The 20,999-nt window shown below is 54.6% G+C and overlaps 1 protein-coding gene across 8 annotated transcripts in view; it reads right to left on the reverse strand.

Moving 5' to 3' along the window:
• Window positions 1-20,999, reverse strand: part of ADA (adenosine deaminase) — a 35,727-nt gene that overhangs the window by 6,889 nt on the left and 7,839 nt on the right. For 4 of the 8 annotated variants that reach the window (XM_049100488.1, XM_049100485.1, XM_049100483.1 and 1 more), the window contains 2 exons: window positions 9,737-9,798; window positions 3,926-4,048 (listed from right to left, as the gene is read on the reverse strand). In XM_049100488.1, coding sequence (XP_048956445.1) covers window positions 3,926-3,990 — 65 coding nt within the window. In that variant the 5' untranslated portion in view covers window positions 3,991-4,048; window positions 9,737-9,798. Of the gene's footprint in view, window positions 1-3,925; window positions 4,049-9,736; window positions 9,799-20,204; window positions 20,482-20,643; window positions 20,800-20,999 lie in introns of those variants that run through there. The other 4 variants (XM_049100486.1, XM_025470155.3, XM_035705416.2 and 1 more) reach the window with 3 other exon arrangements.

The following is a 20,999-nucleotide window of genomic DNA, read 5'->3' on the forward strand; positions in this document are numbered from 1 at the left end:
CAGAATGACATCTCAGTTCCGTGGCCCCTGTCACTCTCCCCTAACCTTCCTTCTGACTCATTCCATGAGGCCACCAGAGCCTTCTTTCTGTCCAAGGAACAATCCAAGCTCCTTCCCATGTCAGGGCCTTTGTGTTTGCAGCTCCAGCCTGCATGGCTCTTCCCCTCTGGGTCATCCTAGGCTCCTTCTCTCCATTTAGGTCCAGCTCCACCTGGCCTCCTCAGAGAGCCCTTCGGACCACCTTGCCTTGAAAGGACTCCTCTGCCATGGCCTACCTGTTCCCTGAGGCTTCACTGCCAGGGAGCTTATCCCGACTTGACGTTCTTACCGCATGGCTTGTCAGTTATTTTGTATCCCCCCTACTAGAATGTAGTTTCTGTGAGACAAGGGTCCTGTCATGGTCTGGTCATGGCTAGGACCCCTCAGCCCAGGACAGAGCCTAGGATGCAGCGGCCACTCAGATGTTTGTTGAGTGATGGGTGTAGGTCAGCAGGGGAGAGAAATCAAAGAACACACACAGGCAACACACACACAAAAAGATAAGTGGGATTGCATCAAACAAAAACATATGACAAGGGGGACCTTCAATAGGGTGAAAAGGCAACCTACTGAGTGGGGAGAAAATATCTGCAAATCCTACCTGATGAGGGGCTAACATCAAAGCTACGAGGAACTTCTCCCGCTCAATAGCAAAAATACCAAATAATCTAATTTTTCAAATGGGCAAAGGACCGGAATCAGCATTTCTCAAAAGGCATGCAAACGGCTAACAGTTTTATGTAAAGATGCTCAACATCACTACTCATCAGGGAAATGCAAAATCGGAACCACAGGGACAGATCACCTCACACCTGTCAGGGTAGCTGCTATCAACAAGTGTGGGCGAGGATGCAGAGAAAGGGGGCCCCTCGTGCGCTGTTGGCGGGAATGCAAATGTGTGCAGCCACTCTAGATGACAGTGGTGGTGGCTCAAGAAAACTTTTAAAAAGTTACCTGAGGGTCCAGCCATCCTATTTCCAGACCTTTATCCAAAGGAAACGAAGTCAGCATCTCAAAGAGATACCTGCGCCATGATGTTCAATGAGGCATTATTTACAATTGCCAAGACATGGTTACAACCTAAAGGTCCATCGACAGATGAATGGATAAAGAAAATGTGCTACACACACACACACACACACACACAGTAAATATCGTTCCACCTAAAGGCAATTCAGGCATGTGCAACATAGATGAACCTGGATGACACTACGCTAAGTGAAATAAGCCAGACACAGAAAAACAAATACATGATCTCACTTGCATGTGGAATCTAAAACAGCCCAACTCATAAAAGCAGAGAGTAGAACAGTAGTTGTCAGGAGCATGTTGAACAGGGAAGGGGGGAATGGGAGATGTTGGTCTAAAGGCACAAAGTGTCAGTTCTCAGTAAGACGAGGTAAGTTCTGGAGATCTAATGTTCAGCACAGTGACCACAGTTAACAATACTGTAACATATACTTGAGATTTGCTAGGAGGGGAGATCTCAAGTGTTCCCACCAATTCTACAATAAAACTAAAAGAGAGAGAGAGAGGAAAGGACACAGATGGACAAATCCAGAGAGTACCGGGTGGTGGAGAAACAGCGACTTGTGAATCCTGATTCCCACACTTACCTGTTGTATGACTCTGGTTAGTCACCCTGACATTTACCGTCATAGGTGACTGTGAGGACAAATATGTTAAACTTCATAAAACTCACCTAGGCCAGGGCTTGGAATAAAACAGAGAGATACTTGGAAGTATTTTAGTTGTCGAGTGCTGGCTCTAGAAGCAAGGCACACATTCACCTGCCAGGGCTGTTCTAAGTGGTGATCAAGTGACAGTGAACTATACCTAGCTGGAAGTTTCCACCATGAAGAGTGAACACAGAATGGTCACCAGAATGCACCAGAAATTGGCCACCCTGGGAAAAGGGTCATTGCAAGTACCATGTTTTTAAAAAGAAAGAAAACAAAAGCTACTGGAGGGGAAGGAGTGGGGAGAAAATACCATGCTTTTGAGGATGAGGATGGGCAGCCACTACCTTTCCCAGTGGGCAGGGGCAGGGCCTGGATCTAGGACCTCGGACCTGCTGCAGGGGAGCTGGCCACCCAGGAGGAGGGTGCCCTATCTCCCCCACGGCTGTTGGAACACATTCATTCCATGCTATGACCAGCACTGGGGATACAGCAAACAAGGCAGACAAAATCCCTGTCCTCACGGAGCCTACAGTTTAGTAGGAGAGCCAGGTAAGTGAGTAAAACATACCATCTATAGTAGGTAGTTGGTGAAATGGTCTAAGGATACACATAAAACGGGAGGGGACTACGATTTTCAGCAGTACAGCCAGGGAGGGCCTCACTGAAAAAACTTGAGCAGCCCTAAGGAGGAGGCGAGGAAGCTAACCACAGGGCATCTATGGGGAACAACATTCCAGGCAGAGGGAACAGCATGCACAGAGGACCTGAGGTTGGGAACGTGCTTGTTGCCCCAGTTGCCACAGGAGGCCCGCGTGCTGGGAGAGAAGTGAGAAGTGTAAGGACAGAAGATGAAGGTTCTCATCTAACACCTGTGGATGGTGACAAGTGGTGGGGACATTAGTTTTGTGGGCCCCATCCCCAAAGGCCAAGCAACTTGGAAGGAGATGATGCCAAACAGCCTGGTCATCTTGGGCCTTCAGGGAGCTAGGCATATTCTGTTTTGTGGCTGAGGACAGGAGCTGCCTTGGGGGTGATGTGGGAGAGGTGCCTGGGCCTGCTCAGGAGCTCCACCCATCCGAATGTTCTGGTGTGGGGGTGCCAGGGGAGATATGACAGGTGCCTCCAGAAGGCACATGCCTCGGTGCATCTGCTGACCAGGACCGGGATGCGGCCAGTCGGTGTTTTCCAGGCTGAGTCCACAAGCTTCCAGCAAGCAGCCTTGGCACACATCTTCCTTCCTCAGAATTCCTCGCACCTGCCCATCTATTTATCTACTCAAGGGCCTCCATCCGCCTCACAGACCTCCTTCACTGGTCTCCCAACAACCCATACTTGGCACGTGCTCCAAACTTTTCTTAGGTCTAGCCCTCTGGACGACATTATACGTTCTCAATCCCAAAGTCTGGGCCACGCTTCCTCCTCCAGGCAGCTTTCCCTAACTGCCTCCAGCCCATTTGTCTCTTCTCCTCCCAAGCTCTGGCAGCACAGACTGCAGAGGCCTGCCCCACCTGGCCTGGGGAACATTGCCTGGGAGGGACAGCGCCAGGAAGCCCAAGGTGGCCTCAGGGCGGGATGTGGGCTTCACCCCTTGCAACTGTGTGGTCCTGGGCACGCTCCTACAATCCCCTGAGCCTGCATATCCTCTCTGCAAATGGGGAGCATGTCCCATAACAGGACTGTTGACAACTACAAAGTATAGTTGTGTGAGCTGCACACGTATTCTAGATCTAAGATATTCTGTTACAAAAAGAAGAAGGAACAGAAGGTAATATAAAAACACCTGGGCCTGGCTATCAATAAAGAGGGAGCTTGTGGAGGACAGAGCTGTGTCCAGGCCAAGCTCCAGCCCCAGGAGGTAGATAGGATCACAAGCCCCTTTGTCTAGATGAGGGAACAGAGGCCCAGAGAAGCTAAGTTTTCCCAACGTGAGTTATTTCCTGAAAGAATTGGGCACTAGGATGTGGGCTCTTGACCTCACACTCTGTCGCTTTCCTGTAGAAGTTGAAGAAATTTCAAGACGTTATACCCACTTTCCAGAAGGAGAAAATGAAGACCTGAAAGGTATGGGCAGAGTCAGCACACGTATACACGAGGATGAGCAGCAGAGCTGGGGTCTCAGAGCACCTTCTCCCACCCCACAGGGGGAGGTGCAGGCACAGGTCGCCGGCACAGGGTCTGGGGCCAGGGGTCGGGGGTCGACTCACGCGATGGCGGGCATGTAGTAGTTAAACTTGGCCAGGAAGCTGGAGAGGCTGAGCGGCTTGTCCATGCAGATGATGTCCTGCAGCTCCTCTACAGTCTCAGCAGGGAGGGCAATCCCCCTCTTCCTGCGAACAAAGCAGTGAGGGCAGCTGAGGACGGGATCCGACTAACTCCTCACCAGGACCAGAGCAGGACACTCGGCATCGCTTCATCCAACTCCTCCCATTGAACAGACAGGAAGACGGAGGCCTGGGGCATAGAGACCCCAGACTGGAAACCTTCCAGCATCTCCTGTTCCCAAGGCCGTGACCAGCCAGGGACTGTTGGGGGGGGGGGGGGTAACTGTGGGTAAAGTCTGCAATGTACGCACGCGTGCACACACGCACACCCCTGCTCCTGGGGACAGGGAAGCTGCCAGGGAAGCCCACAGTTTCCAGCAGCGGGCAGGGCCAGCTGGTCGGCCAGGTCAGGGGTTATCAGGGCAGTTACTGCAGCACCACGATGCCCAGGGCAGGGGCAGGCACCAGACTTCCCTCCTCCGCCCTCCGGCCAGCACATCAGGGAGGGAGAGGGTGGGCGCGGGCTCCTGGGAGGGTGCTCCCCGGCTGTCACCTCGGGCTTCTGCTGCCCCAGCCCCGTACGGTGGCCCCCCCTGGCCCGGAGCCTCCTCGCAGCCGGGGCAGCAGGGGCGACACCCGGCCTGCCTCCTCTGCCACCACTCGCAGGTCACCCAGGGCCTCGGGCTTCCCACTTTGAAGGTAATAGGGGCAGGTGAGGAACACCAGACAGGCAAGAAAGGCTTCTCCCAGAAAGAACTCTGAGGAAACCACGCCGGGAACAGAAGAAAACCCGAAACCCCTACCACAGGGCGCCACACGGACCGGAGAAGAGGTTACGTCCCTGAAATAGAACACCCCTTTCAGAAAGGGGGTCCCCGAGACGAAGAAATCAAAACCTAGAAGAATACGGTGCCTTCATCAGGATGTAATAAAATGAATGGACAATACAGTCCTCCAGCAAGTAGAACAAAAGAAGATTAAAAAAATAGCAAATGATTAAGGAAATCGGGTGATTAAATCAGGTTCCAACATCTGGTTTTGTACAAAGCAAGAACAGAAGATGGAAGGGAGGGGTCGCCAGGGAGATGGAAGTTTGACTAGTGTGTTTAAGTCTTTAATGACTTCAGTGGCCCAAATACTAAAATGTTTCCCTCCATAAATGCCTGTCCCCTAAGCCCCCCACACAGGCCCTCCTCCCCTTCTGGTGGCCCAAGTCCCTAGGAGGGCCCCCAGCCTGCAGGACTCCCCAGGGCGGTCCTCGCGCTCCGTGCCCCCTGAGCGTCCCGTTGCTGGGCAGCCCGCCCCACGGCCCTCAGGAGCCCCCCCCCCCCCCCAGAGAGCCTCTCCGGCAAGGGCTGTGCTCTGGAGAGCTTTTGGGGAGCCAGCGGTAGAAGCAGACGAGGGCTCTGGTGCCCGCGTCGTCCCCACAGGGGCCACAGGGGGTGGGCCTGCTGCACCTGCTGCGTGCCATCCTCCTGGTGGTCCCCCGCCAGCGACCTCCACCACCGCTGCCTGGCAGGGCTCTTCCTCCTGGCCATTCTTTCAGACTCTCCCTTTTACACCCCTGCCCAAGGAACTCCTCCCTTTTCGTGGCTTTCAGCCCAAGATCCAGAGGCCTCTACCACTACACACCACCGCGTGAGGACCCACGATGTGCTGGCCACCGGACAGAGCAGTGACCAAGACAGACCCTGACCCCCCCACCTCCTGCCACTTCTCCCCTCTGCCCCCATGTTTCCAAATCTAGCCCCACCATCCCCCCCAGCTCCCCAACCCATGGAAGGGCCTCCCCGCCACACACACACTGAAACCCCCAGCTCCAACGGCCTCACCCACCACCAGCCAGTCCCCAAGTCCCACTTATTCTACTTCCCAAATGTCTGTCCCACTGGTCCCACCTTCTCCAGCCTCTCTCCTCGACAGCCGCCCAGAGATCTTTCGCCACCCAGAGCGGTCTGGGTAGGCTGGGCCGAGGAGCGGATATTTAGAGCAGAAATAAGAGAGAGGAGGGAACAGAGGAGGCTCCAGGCAGAAGCCAGGAGAGGAGGAGAGAGCAGGGCAGCCGGAGTTCCCGGGGGGTCAGTGGTAGGCGATGAGCCAGAGGACAGGCGGGGATTTATCCCCCAAAGCACCAGGAAGCCACTGAAGGATTTCAAGCAGGGGAGCGGGTGAAGAGATTTACTTCAAGAGCTTCTGGCTGAGCGTGGGTAACAGATCCAAGAGCTGCTGCAGGGGTCCCGGCCCGAAACAAGCAGATGCTCTTCTGGATCTCACGCAGGCCTGGGCCTCCGGAAGCCGCTCAGAGCTGTAAAGCTCTTGTCTGGGACCCACAGTTGAGGCAAGGAGTTTTCCCTCGGGCCCCCTGCCACCCCAGCACGAGGCAGCAGAGCTGGGACAGCGCTTGCTTCTTGGATGCTCCCTACGCCCCCGGTCAGCCAGGCCCTGGCCAGTCCTCCTCTTGCCGTGGTGGGCGATGTGCCTACGGGGAGCCCGCCGCAGAGAGCCCGGGCTCAGGAGCTCGAGGTCCATCTCCCTGCTGCGTGTATGGACGCCCAGGAGCCGTCCCACCTGAGGACCTCCACGTCCTCGTCAGTAGCACAGATAGTGCTTTCTTTGGAGCATTCAGAGAAGAAGAAATGAGGTGGTTTACGTGCCCAGGGTAAGGCCGCCAACTCCAAAGCCTGACGGACTGGTTTTGAAAAGGTGCAAGATGTGTATGATCTAAAAAGAAACCAGAGTATTGGACTAGTTTCGAATCCCAGCTGCATTTCTTTCTTTCTTTCTTTTTTTTTTTTTAAAGATTTATTTATTTATTTATTTATTCATGATAGACATAGAGAGAGAGAGAGGCAGAGACACAGGCAGAGAGAGAAGCAGGCTCCATGCAGGGAGCCTGATGTGGGACTCAATCCCGGGTCTCCAGGATCACGCCCTGGGCTGAAGGCAGGTGCTAAATCACTGAGCCACCCAGCGATCCCGCCCCCCACCCCCCCAGCTGCATTTGTTAAAGGCTGTCTGACCTTGAGAGACTGACTCACCTTCTCTGTTTACTAGGTCTGGCAGGATTGAGAAACCTCCAGTGCAGACTAAGGAGAAGGGGGCAGAGAGGCAACACAGCCTTTGCATGTCTTTAAGGGGCATGGATGGACTTTGGCTTTGGCACGGAGCAAGCTGGGAGCGTGGGGAGAGTTTGAGCAGGGGAGGGACCAGTCAGACTAGGTTTTGACTACAGTACTGTGGGGACAGGAGATGGGGGGAGGCCAATCAGGAAGCCACTGCCATAGTCCAGGTGAAGGTTGATGGTGATTCAGGCCAGAGTGGTGAAGGGAATGAGCACCAAATCTAGAATGTTCTGTGGCCAAAGAGTTGACAGGCTCGTGAAGGAGACTGAGAGAGGTGCAGAAGCCCCGGAGAGGACTGAATCCTAGGAGCGGACAGAAGAAGTGAGTAGGTAAGAACACAGGCAACAGAGGCCCAAAATCACAGAGGCAGAAGAGGGGCCACTGGATCTGGCCGACAGGGAGAGGGTCTTCCTTCCTTCTCTCAGCCCATCTCCACCAGGAAGTCCTCCAGTATGGTTAGGGCATCCATAGCTGAGTCTGACCAACTCCCTGGTCCTCTGCCCACTGACCTTGAGCTCAAACTCCACCTGGCATTCATAATACCCCTGCCCTGAGGCCCATCCAGAGCTCTGGAGGTGCCAAGGTCATGTGGGAAACAGAAAATGGACCAGCCTCCCCACAGGGGTGATTCCCCTCCCTCCTCTCTCCACCCTCTCCCGGACTCCAGCCTTCTTCCTCCACTAATAAATGCTCTCTGACCCCTTAATGAGTACCCAAGATGAGATGCCATCATGGTGCTGGATAACCCGCCCCAACAGCCTCATTTGGGACTCTGAGACCGCGGCTGGCACTCAGCACAGGCAAAGGACAGGCAGAGATAAGCCAAGCAGCTTTACCTCACTTTGCCAGAGCCATAGTTTATAATTAATAGCATTATTAAGTGCCCTTATGGACAGTGCCTAGCCCTGAGCTAAGTGTTCTTCAAACTGCTTCAGCTAAGCCTCTCGCTGGCAGTAGTAATGGGCAGGGGTGTGGACTCGGGCTCACAACCATGCTTAGGAGATAAGTCCCTTCCTGGCGCCTGGGTGGCTAAGCAGCTAACCATCTGTTTTTGGCTCAGGTCCTGATCTCAGGGTCCTGGGATGGAGTCCCGCATTGGGCTCCCGGCTCTGCAGGAAGCCTGCTTCTCCCTCTGCCTCTCTGTCTCTCTGCCTCTAACGAATAAATAAAATCTTAAAAAAAAAAAAAAAAAGCAAGAGTTAAGTCCCCTCCTCTATAATACAGAGGCGACAATAGTACCCCTTGCAAGTTGTCTTGAGGGGTCAGTACAGCAGCCCCAGTGCAGCGCCTCGTGGCACGAGGCACACAGTAAATGCTAACAGATGACTTAGGAGAGATTCGAGAATTAAATCAGTAGCAACTTCCCAGGGAGAGTGAGGTCTGCGGAAGCAGGACAAAGTGGAGGACAGTGTTCTTGTCAGAACTCAGACTCGGGGTTGGGAGAGATGCTCCTGAGGACTAAGGACAGACTGCCCAGCCTCACCAGTTCTGCAGAGTCGCGGTGTTTGGAGAACCCAGGGGACTCTGGCTTAGGGAGCAGGGTGCTCACATTCGGGTCTGGAGCTCAACTGCTCCAGGTGATGTGAGAGGTGGAGTCCTTCCAGCTCCAAGTGAGTGTCCAGCAAACACGTGAGGAGCATAGTCTGTGGGGGCAGAAGGGGCCCCGTTTCCTAGGTCAGCTCTGGAGGGAGGCCCTGTTTTTGCCCTCAAGCTACAGCCAAGGTGGCAGCCAGGAGACAGTGGGCCGTATTTGAATATCTAGACCCTCTGACCTCTTAAGCCACCTGAGCAAGGGGCCGCCATGAGCTCTGGGGTGGGGAGGGAGGGGCCGGTGTCCCTCACTGGGGGGGCACCGGGGGGCCCTACAACCCCCTCGCATGCATGCAAGCCAAGCAGAAGGCACACTGTCCTGTGGAAGATGAAGACCGGCCCCCAGAGGAGGCGCTGCCTGTCTACCTCCCCCAGTGGGCTATTGGCATGCAACACAGGGAAGGCCTTGGAGATCCCAATGGCCCTGGGTCAGCTCTAGACTCTGCTATTTATGGTCATGTGGCCTCAAGCAACTGCCTTCACTTTTTTTGAGCCCCCAGCTGTCCTCAGCGGGATGGGCATCGCAATGCTCTTCTCTGGGGAGGTATTAAATTTGCTGAGTCAAGGAGAGGGCTCAGCCCAGCAGCCCAGCACCAGGAGATGCGCAGCAAATAGTCCTGGTATCCCATGTAGGGGCATCGCCTCTGCCTAGGCTCTCTGCGGAGTCAAAACATAGCGATGGGTGCAGCCCTGATGACTGCCTCCTCTTGTGTGTGCGTGTGCATGTGTGTGCTGTGAGCATGTATGCATGCAGACACCTGCATATAAGGGGCGTAAGCTCCTCCTGGCTCACTCAGCAGCAGGAGGACACGAGTCGGAAGCATAGAAAGCAGAGGACGTGGGCTGTGGGTCTCCAGCTCAGAGCTGAGGGGCCACTATTTCCCCACAGACCACCTTCTTCTGGCCAGGGGGCTGGCTTCATTCCATGAGGATACTGGAAGGAACAAACACCCTGGAATTCTCTGGAGACCTCTGGGTTGAACTGTGGACCCCCAAATGTCCCCAAACCGGAGGATAAGAGGTCTCTTATCTGTGGACTTACCGGCTGAAGTATAAGATGGTTTCAGGCTTGATGGCCCCATCGAGGTGGACATGCAGCTCCACCTGCAAGAGGGCAGGGAGAGGAAATGGGGGGTTGGGTAGAGAACAAACAGCCATCAATGTCTGCAGGACCTTCCAGAGGGTTCGTGTTCACAATGACCATGATAACCATTAGCCCCACTGACTGGACACTTAACCACATCCGCTCCCCAAACACACATCATCTTATTCCATCCTCATCTGTGGGGTGGGTTTAATGGCCCTCTCCCGCTCTCTCGTGGTTAAGACCACAGAGGTTCAACCATAGTCGAGTTTCAGGGAGGTTAAGTAACTCGCCCCAGTTCACACACAAGCCACAGAGGCAGGAACCCAGCCCAATACCTCGGTTCTTAACCACAGCTGGTAAACAGCAGAACCAGAACTCGAGCCTGAGGCTGGGGTTCTAACACACAAGGCCAGCCTGGGTGCCGTAGGAGCCCCGGCCACCACCCGAGCAGTCTGCTCTCTGCCAAATCACTGAACAAAATCCAACCTTCACAAAAAAGTATCGATCGCAGACTTCCCAGACCCGTGAATATCCACAGTGGCTTTCAAAAACCCAGGCTTCATTTTCAAAAGCAGGTGTTACTTAAACACAGTTACCAAGAATCACTAGGAGACAAAGCAAGACCTTTCCAGTACTCCAGAAGGGTCCAAGTTACTTGGCCATCTGTGTGATCATCTCACATACACACACACACACACACACACACAGCCCCACAAACAAAGCCAGGAGATTAAGGACATGGGCTTTGGAGACAGTGCATCGGACAGACTCCCAGCTCTGTCCCTTCACTGGCTGTGTGATCTCAGCCAGGATGCTTGATCTCTCAGATCCTCTGTTTCCTCAGCTGCAAAGCAACAGGGTATTTCTGCCTCTTTGTCCAAGAACAATTGTAAGGATCACAAAAACAAAAAACAAAAACAAAACCCCCCAAACCCCACAATGTAGGTGGACATGTGTGGTTTACAGAAAGCAGGCCTGGCCTCTCAGCCAGTGCATCTTCCAGGAGCTGTAAAGCACAACAGGTGCTGGGAGAAAGGGGGAAAGGGACTTTTCCTGGGCCAGGAGGAGATCTAGAAAACTCCAGGGACATCTGCCCAATTGGGGTCTTCTTTGGAATTTGGGGACCTGGACAAGAAAGTAGTAGCTGTCCTGGCTAGGGATGGAGCAACGGGCCCATCCACTGAGGCCAGCAGGCAAAGAGCTACCAAGCTTGCCTCCCAGTAGGAGGTCCGAGTAATCAGACCTCTCCAGAAGTCACCCAGCCTGCAAAGGACCCAGGGGCACTTAGCCCAGGCTCAGAGGCAAGCGAGTTGGATTCCCTGACAAAGTAAGTTCAATGCCCACTAGCTAAATGTTCATTGCCTTGTAAACATTGAAGCTTCCAGCCCACGGAACTGCCAAGGCACCTTGGGTGACCCTGGACAGGGGCCCTCCCCTCTCTGAGCCTATGGGGTATTTCTTATTTTTTTTTTAAGATTTTATTTATTCATTCATGAAAGGGGGGGGGGGCGGCGCAGAGACACAGGCAGAGGGAGAAGCAGGCTCCATGCAGGGAGCCTGATGTGGGACTTGATCCCAGGACTCCAGGATCACGCCCAGGGCTGAAGGCAGCGCTAAACCACTGAGCCACCCAGGGATCCCCTTCTTTCTTTCTTTTTAATCATTAACCCACACATGGCCGTGCTAAGAATATGGCCAGAGAGGGAGGATACTTTGTGGTTAGATCTGGAATCCTGGCTCCCCCACTCACTCATTGCTGACCTGGAGAAAATTACTTCACGTTCAGTACCTTGGCATCCTCAAGGATAACATGCCTTTCTCCTAGGGCTTTGTGAGGTTTGACCACGTTCATTCATGTTGTGTGCCAGCCCAGTACGTAGCACGGGGCAGAAGCTAAAACAGCATCAGTCAAGGGTCCTGCATTCACCAAACTGCGAAGGCCCTGCTGAGTACTAGGAATTGGAAAGTAAAGCTCAAGGGATAGAGTCTCAGTCCTGGGATGCGTACGGGCCAGCAAGGGAAGAGGCAGTAAATAAATGTCACAGTGACAAATGTGCAATCACAAGCCAAGACCACTCCTTGAGAGACAAAAACAGTCCTACAAAAGAGAACAAACAAAAGACCTTTCCCAGCTAGAGGACCGACAGTGGCTTCCTGGAAAAAACAGAGCTTGAGCCAAGATCCAAAAGATGAAGAGGAACCAACGAGGCAGAGGCAGGGTGAGAAGGAAGGCTGGAAGAGCATTCCAGGCAGAGGGAACAGAATGTGCAAAGGCCATGTGGTAGGAGAACAGGAGATGCAGGAGAGGAACTGAAATAGGACTCTGAGAAGGAAGGGGTCACCGGGCTGGAGAGGCTGCAGGCCTGCCCAGGCCACAAGGAATCCAGTTTTAGCAGAGCACAGAGAAGCCACGGCAGGCTTTGAAGCTGGCTGGAGGGTGAGGCTGACTCAGACCACAACCAGCTGGAGGCTACTGCAGTCAAATTTATGAGAGATGATGGTGCTTTGGACCAGGGTGGCAAGACAGATATGGAAAAGCAGGGGGACAGAAAGAGGGACCAAGGATAATACCTCAGGTTAGGCCTGGGTGGGTGTGGGCAGTGATTCCCACACTCTGGACGCTGTCAAGGAAGAAGCCCAAGTGCTAAGAGGGAAGAAGGGGCAGGGGTGCAGGGAGAGAGACACAGTCAGTTTGATCTTAGTGAGGTGAAGCTGGGAGCCCTCCAAACTTAACTGGACAGAGCCAGTGGATGGGCAGTTCTAGAGTGCTCAGACACCCAGGCTGGCAATGCAAGTAGGAATATGGGCAACTGAAGCCGAGGTCTTGAGTGAGCTCACCCGGGGAGAGCGGGTCAACCGAGGCGCTGAGGCGGAAGCCTTCACACAAGTGCCAGCACCCAGTGGCTCTGCAGGAGAGGGGGAGCCCAGAGAAGAGCTGCCAGAGAGGCTGGGGGCAACCCAGGAATGTGGTGTGCCCAAGGCAAGGGGCGATCAGATTGCAAGGAGGAGTGGCCCATTGGGTCAGCGGAATGGTAGCCCCCCAAACAGGTCTACATCTGAATCCCCAGAAGTTGTATTACCCCCCGTGGCAAAAAAGAGAGATGGTTTAAAGTCTTGAGGACTCTATCCTGGATTATCTGGATAATGCAATTACCCATCTCCTTACGAGGGAGGTAGAGTTTTGAGCGAAACTCCTGTAAGAGGCAGCAGCGACGTGACCACTGAGGCAGATGGGAGCCGCATGGTCACAAGCCAAGGGCAGCCCGGAACCACTTGAAGCTGGAAGAGGCCACAAACGGATCTCTCAGAGGGCGTGTGACCCTACGGAGAGCTCGATATTGGACTTCTGACCTCCAGAATGAGGAGAAAATTGTTGATGTTCTAAGCTACACACGTTGGACTTCTGACCTCCAGAATAGGGAGAAAATTGCTGATGTTCTAAGCTACCCGGAGTGTGTGACAACTTGTTACAGCAGCTACATGAAACAAATAGGTCCTGCCAGTGGCCAAGCACTAGGCGAACAGAAACACGTCCCTGGGGCTGAGGCCACAGGGCCCCGGGGCCCAGAAGAGAGGTGTTTGGCCCCGGCTGCCTGTTAGGAGCCCCTGGGAAGCTCTGGAAAGTCGCCTTTGCCTGAGCCCACCCCAGTCCACGAAGTCACAGTCCTCAGGCCCCGGCCTGCGCGGGGAAGGGGGGGTTTGGGGGGTGTTGCTGGTTTTCAATACACGGAGCCAAGGCTGAGAACCCCTGTCTTACAGGAAATGTTCTGGGAGCCTGTGGGGGGCAGAAACCATGCTGGAATAGGGCAAGAAGGAGGTAATGAAACGGAGAAAGTGTAGATTCTTCTTCCCAGAATTTCACCCCTCAAGGGGAAGAAAGCGCTGGAGAAAGGACTAGAAGTCAATGTGGGTGAAAAGAGTGGCTTCTCCGTGCAGTGGAAGTGACGGGCAAGTTGCAAGAGCGCTGGAGAAGAGGGGGTGCAGGAGACCATGAGAAGGTGGGAGGGAGCCCTCTGACAAGGGACAAATGGGGGAGGAGCCTGGAGGGGCAGCCAGGCAAGGGAAAGAGGGAGGACCAAGAAGGGCCCCAGGGAAGAGGAACCGCAAGTGCAGACATCTGATTGAGGTGTGGGGGGGGAGGGGAGTGGCCTGATGTGGAGAAGGAGCTTAGTGGGGGAGAGAGGAGGCCACCGAAGGCGAGGGGGTGGAAGGCAGGGAGTGCCCGCAGGTCACAGTCCAGGGGGGTCCACTGAAGGGTTTGAGATCAGGAGGCACCATTTCAAAGCTTTTTCTGGCTGCCATATGCAAAATAGGGGAAAAGGAAGCCAGGACAGAAGACAAGGCTCCCCTGTCCCATAAGAGATAAGCACCCACAGGGAGTATCTGCCCGCAGCTCTGGACACAGGAGATGCTCCCTGCACATGGGCTACCCAGTGCAGCAGTGCAGGGGAAGACGGTCTTAGATTGCTAGCCGTAGGAGGCAAGAGCACCCCTGGGGACAGAGAAAGGAGAGCCTGCTGCCCCACGTGCCCTACATGCCCCACCCTTCCCAGGGCTTCCTGGGAAGCTGCCCAGACACGTTTTAGGGAAGAAGCAGAGGTAGCAACCACCCCTTAGGCAGCCCAAGCTCCCCAGGCAGCCCAAGCTCCTCAGGCAGGCCTCCCACGGAACTTTCTGGAAAACTGCCCCTACCCATGAAGATGTCTGTCAGCATACCCCAGGTGATACTGGGGTGTAAGCTCAAGGACTCGGGTGGGGACCCTGCTCTACTGTCCCCATTCAGGGAAAAGGAACAGCAGTGGCCTCTGATCATTGAGCTGGACCATGTACATATATTAACTGATTTCATCCTCGCAGCCAGTAAGGCAGGAACTTCACTACCATCTTACAGCACAGAAACCAGAAAGCTCCAAGAAGGATCCAAAGACACAAAGGCAGGCAGTGATGGATTCGAACCCGGGTCTGAGTCCCCAGCTCTTACTAGGCTTTCCCCACAGGCCTAGCCTCAGAGAGACTGTCATTAGCAATTCAGCAATAAAGGCAGCAGCCTTCTGTTATCAGGTCCTTTATCTCAGTTCAACTTGACCCCCAGGCAAGGTACACATTAGCCAGGGTGCTGCGGAAGGAGGAGAAACAGGCTTGCCAAGCTAAACGGGGAGGAACACAGCCACCTGCCCTGTGCTGCTCAGGCTGATAGCAACGGAGCTGGATTAGAACCCGTCTCTCTGCTCTAAGTCCAGGTCCTGCCCAGGCCCCCCACCCCATGCCCAGCCTCCTGGCCTCTCCGGCAGGGAGTCGCACCCCTCCTCGCCTGCACATGCTCTCCATGGGGCTGACTCAGCAAGCCTCTGACCGAACTGCAGGAAAATCCAGAGCGGAATAGCAAGCACCCAAGCATCCCCAGTTACTAAATCTTTACAAAGCCCCCACGAGGTGCTGGGCACAGGAAAACATGTTAAATCCTGCCCTCAGGTGATGCCAGCCAGCCTGCCGGCCCAGGGAGGTACACTCACCGACGGGTCAGAGGCAGAGCCAGGACGGGGACACGGGTCATGGACTCCTGGGCCAGACGCTCCCAGACGGAACTCCTGCTCATCCCTGGCAGGCTCTGTGCCTTCGAGGCACACCCAAACACCCCAGTCAAGCTACTTCTCCCCAGGCTCCCCAGACACACCATTCGGATTTGTTTTCATCCCGCTGACTTTTTATATTCACTTACCACAGCTGTCTCCCTATTAGTTCCCTCAAAGTGGGGACCTTGCATCATGCTGCTGTGTCTTCGGGGCTTAAGACTGTGCCCAGCACAGCAAAGAGTGCTCAGGACACACCAAATAACCAAGTAATTGTTTTCGCCTCCCCTGTCCTAGGTCAGCAGTACGGTGTCCTCTCCTGGGGGGCAAGGAAGGGACAGACCGACCCCCTTGGGCCTGGAAGAGAACCCAGACAGGGCAGAGAGGCCCGGGTTGCTTGACTGGCCCCCAGAACCCGCATGAGCCACAGGTGGCCTCCACCCGCCAACCAGCCACCCTCTCCCTTCTTAGCCCTGCTCTTGGCAGTGGTGCCCAGGGAGTCAGGGTCCACCGTGGCCTCTGAGCAGACTCTGGGGTAAAGCCAGGAGACACAGCAGCCCTGGGCTGACAGATTTTTTTCAATCACACTTCCATTAGGAAGTCCTCTGAGCTCAGCCCCATCTGAGCTGCTGCAGAGCCCAGGTACAGAGCTGAAGGGGCTGAGGATCTCTCTTGGTGCCTCTTGCTGCCTTGGGGCCTGACCGAGCTCTCACCTGCTGCGGTGAGTCTCCCCAGAGGTTTCAAAAGACAGGAAGGCGGGCAACAGCCCAGGAATGGCAGTACAGTTATTCCTCATTTTATAGGTGATGAAACAGAGACACCAGAGATTAAGGAACCAGCCTGAGGCCAGACTAGTTAAGTACCACAGCCGGAAGCTGTGTGAGTCAAAGCCAGAGGTTGTAACGGCCACAATGCACTCCCTTCATCCTGCCCATCAGTGCTGAGTCAATGCTGGTAAAATCTAAGCAGAAGGATTGAGAACCATGTTCCATAGCAGGTAACATTGGGTGTCCCCACCCCACCCCCGAGCCAGGCTTGTGCTTGGTGTTTTATGTAGGCTGGACACGAATCTGATTCCTCTGGTACAGACTGGAAAACTCACTGTTTTGCCTCCATAGTCGCAAGGACCCCAGGGCTGGTTTCTTCCCTCACCTCGCTGCTCTGGGGCCTCAGAAAGCTAAGGGGTGAGAGTGAGCCTGACCCCAAAACGCTGAGTAAATATAGGCTGGAAACTCACTCTGGCCCCCCAGCCTGCTCTTCCCCCCTGTCCAAAGCCAGGTCCAGGGCTATCCTTCCCTGCCCGGGAGGGGCACCCCTCCTAGGGCAACCAGGGTAAGGTATACAAGTTCCTCACAGGGCCCCTTCCCATCTAGGCCAGGCCAACCCAAGGCCTGATGTAGCATCAGGAGTGCGACCACATTTCCCCTCTCTGGTCCTTGCTGCTTCTGTCAAACAAAAGGCTTCCTTGAAACCCAAGCTCATTTATTCCCTTCCCTCCCAAGTGCCACGTGTGTTATAATGGATAAGGAAAGCACGCTGAGGGGCTTTTTAAGAACAGGTGGCTCGGTGGGTTAAGCATCTGCCTTCAGCTCAGGTTCCTGATCTCAGGGTCCTGGGATGGAGTCCCAGGGGAATCTGCTTCTCCTTCTGCCCCGCTCCCTGGCTCATGCTTGCCTACATGCTCTGAAATAAAATCTTTTAAAAATAAATAAGTAAAATATTTTTAAAAATTAGAACAGGTGGCTCTGGTAACCAAAAACACCAGAAGCCCAAATCAGTGCCAATGGTGGGCTTTACAGTGGCTTTGAAGCAGGAAGTCAAGAGGTAAGGCAGGGGAAAGGGGCTTCCCAGAGGGCACCAGGACCCCCACTACCGTCCCAGGGGAAGAAAAGCATACTTAAGGACCCACTGCTCATCAGCCAGGGGCTTCACAGGTGCCACTCAGCACAACTTCCCCAAGAACCCATGACCTTGGTCTTTTTTTTTTTTTTAAGATTTATTTATTTATTTATTTATTTATTTATTTATTTATTTATTTATTTATGATAGACACAGATTGAGAGAGAGAGGCAGAGACACAGGCAGAGGGAGAAGCAGGCTCCATGCCAGGAGCCCGATGGGGGACTCAATCCTGGGACTCCGGGACCGCGCCCTGGGCCAAAGGCAGGTGCCAAACCGCTGAGCCACCCAGGGATCCCCCATGACCTTGGTCTTAATGCATCTTATAAGAGAAGGAAGTGGAGTTGCAGAGAAACGTGAGCTCTTGTGGCCGCCAAGCACCAAGGCAGGGACCCACTCTCAATCTACCTGAGGCCCCAGGTGACTCTGAGTCCACTCCCTCCCCTCAAAGTGGGAATGGCAAATCGCCAAGACAACTGACAGTGTCCATTTCAGTTTTAGGTAGAACTGGGTTCAAGTCTAGCTCTGCTTTCTGGCTATGTGACTTTGGAAAATTCTTCTCTCTGAGCCATTCCCTCATACAGAATTGAAGATAAGAGGATCTACCTTAAAGCGATACTGTGAGCATTAAATGAATATATGCAAAGCAGTGAGAACAGTGCCTGGTATGGAGTGAACATTCAAAAAGGAGAAATAAAGTGTGTGGGTGGGTCGCCTGGCTGGTTTGGTCCGTAGAGAATGTGACTCTTACAACTTTTTAAAGTCATAAGTTCAAGCCCCACACTGGCTATAGAGCCTACTTAAAAAATTATGTGGGAGATTTAGCCCCAGTTCTCTGCGTCAGGGAAGGACAATCTAGAAACTGTGCTCTTCCAAAATGGGCCAGTCCACTTGCTGGTCTACAGCTGTGCTCATTTTGTGTGGCCTTGGGCAAGTCACTTCACCCCTCAGCTTCCTGGTCTGTTAGACGAGGAAGAGATCTACCTTGTCCAAGTGTCCAGAGATTTGTGATGTAAATCACAGAAGGTGCCAGGTACCCACTGGTACTACAAAAACAGGTATGTGATCCGTGATGAAGAACTCCTGAGCACCATGGGATTTTCCAGCCTTGCCTCATGTAGAAATATACTGATAAGGGCCACCCACCCCTCCGCCTCCTCCACACCTCCTCGAGTGCCCAACAGGTGCTCAGAAAGCATTGGTTAGGATAACACAATCAAACCAGGGAGGCAGCCACCTAGGGCCTTGGTACTCAAAGTGTAGTCCGTGGTCCAGCAGTGTTGGTACTGCCTGTGAACCTGTTAGAAGGGATCGTATCAAGTCCCACCCCAAACCTCCCAATTCAGTGTCTGAATGTTAACCAGGCACTCAGGGGATGGGGTACACATTAAAGTTTAGAAAGCCTTGTTCTGCTTTCTTAAAACTGGCCAGGTCCTGGGCCTCATCTAGTGGTAGCCAGAAGAAGCCAAACAGCCCAGCAGAGGCTCCTGTCCCAGAGGGGCCTACAGCAGGGCCACAGGCACCTATACCCCAAAGGCTTCTGCAAAGGCAATTTTAGGAAAGCTGGCTATGGGATTTTTGATGCTAGCTCCCTGGGCTCTACCCTAGCCTGGCTGCTTCCTTGCTGTGTAACCACAGACCAATTGATCTCTCTGCTCCTCTATTCATCTGTTGAATGGGGTGCTCCCCGCTACCTCAGAGTCATTGCTAGAATCAAATGAATTAATGAAAGTAACGAGTTCAGAACAGTAATAACGACTGTTATTAGCTCAGCACAGGGCAATAACGACTTAATTAGCTCCAGCTACTAATACTACTTCTCATTATGATCTGTTCCAACCCACATGAAGGCAGAGAGCTGGCTCCGGTCACAGTGGCTGAGACACGCTCCTTTTTGCTTCTCCTGCCAGCTCAGGCATGTTCCCTCCTTGCAATAAAAAATTTAATCACCTCATTACATCGTGGATAATCCCTTCCCTCTCAAGCATCTTTTAATCTCTGGACATCTCTCCCCAAACAGGTGGAGCCCATTTCCCAGGTGTGGAAACTGAGGCCCAGAAAGGGAGAATAACCTACCAGCTTGAAGCAGAGAAGATTGGGTGAGGCCCAAAAAGGGTAAAAGAGTCTCTCCCTCAGGGGGCTATTACAAGTGTTGCAAGGACAGATTTGGTGCACATCAGTTCTACAGAAGCGTTGCCTACCACTTATCTGGAAAATGCCAATTTCAAGGGGCTTCCCAGTCAAGAGGCTTTGTTTACCACCTCAGGATTCAGATTAGGGCAAGTGGTTTCCCCAGGCCAAGGGCCGAGGGAATCCAAAAGTATTTTATAAAGGAAAAAAAAGGAAAAAAAAAAAAGCCTTCACAAGGAAAGCAGCACCAGTGATGGGGCATCCAGACAAGGCGTGAAGGAGGCATAGGGTGGGGTCCAGCAGGAGTGCTCCCCCGCTCACATCAAACAACGTCTGGAAGGGGGTAGCTGGGCATTTACCCTACGATGAGGGTATCAGCGGTGGGGGCCAGGCCTTACCTCCTCCAGCGCTGCCCACCCCTCCTCCAGCACTCCCCCACACACATGGGATTCTCACCAACACTTTTGTGATACCTGCCATCATCACTCACACCTATTTCTCAGAGAGGTAAGTGGAGTCTGATTACAACTCACTCCTTCCCATCACCACCTCCCCAGCAGTCTCAAACCCTGCTGACAGACCCCTGGACCCCTCCCGCCTGTGGACTGAATCTCCGTGCTCCAAACCTGATCCAGCCTTTCCCGGGAGGCCACAGCTGGTGGGAGGAGGGACCACGGAGTTATCCCTCTAGGCCAGTAGCTGTGTCTTGGCCCTAAATGAACCCAGGGCCTAAGGCCCACTCAGCCCCTAGCAGGGAGAGGGGTCGCCCTGCTGCCCGCCCTCCGCTCTACCGCACGGTCCTTCCGACTGGCACATCCACAAACCTGAGCTCCTGGGCGCTCCCAAAACCATCACAGTGTTGGAGTATAAAGCGGTTTCCGCAACGCTTGAGGTGCCTACGGGTGTAGACACCGGGCCCCATTTTACGGCCGAGGTTCCAGGGGTCGAGCCCCCTGCCTGGGCTCACACAGCGACCCAGCGCCGGCGGCGCCCCAGGCCCATTTGACAGGTAGTGAAACTGAGACTCAGAGAGGCCAAGTCAGGGGCAGAGGCAGAACACGGAAGCCAGCCGGGCGCCCGGGGATTCAGGACCCTCCCCGCCTCACTGTCTCTCCCTCAAGGGCCTGGAGGCAGCGAGGGCCCGAGCCGAGGGAAGGAAGCGGCTGCAGGGGCCCCGATTCACTCCCGGGCTGGGGACGCCCCTAGGGCCTCCAGCCAGACCAGGAGGCGGCCCCCGGGACCCCGAGCCCCGCCCGCTCTCACTTTGGGCTTGTCGAAGGCGGGCGTCTGGGTCATGGTGCCAAGCGTGCGCCCCTGCGCGGCTCCCTCCGCCGGTCGGTGCTCACCCCAGGACCTGCGGGGACCGCGGCGCGCCACGATCCTCTTAACGAGGCCCGGGCAGGGCCCGCCCCGCCCCGCCCCGCCCCGCTCCCGCCGGGCCCGGCCCCGCCCCCGGCCCCCGCCCGGGTCCCGGCCTCGGCCCCGGCCCCGCCCCCCGCCCTCGCCGAAGCCCCGCCCCCCGCCCGGGCCCCGCCCCCTCATCGAAGCCCCCGCCTCCCCCGCCCAACCGCGGACCTGAGCTGTGCGTTTCCCGGAATCCGTGACCCGCCCGCAATCGC

Source organism: Canis lupus, chromosome 24 (genome assembly GCF_003254725.2).
Source record: "Canis lupus dingo isolate Sandy chromosome 24, ASM325472v2, whole genome shotgun sequence".
Taxonomy (NCBI): domain Eukaryota; kingdom Metazoa; phylum Chordata; class Mammalia; order Carnivora; family Canidae; genus Canis; species Canis lupus.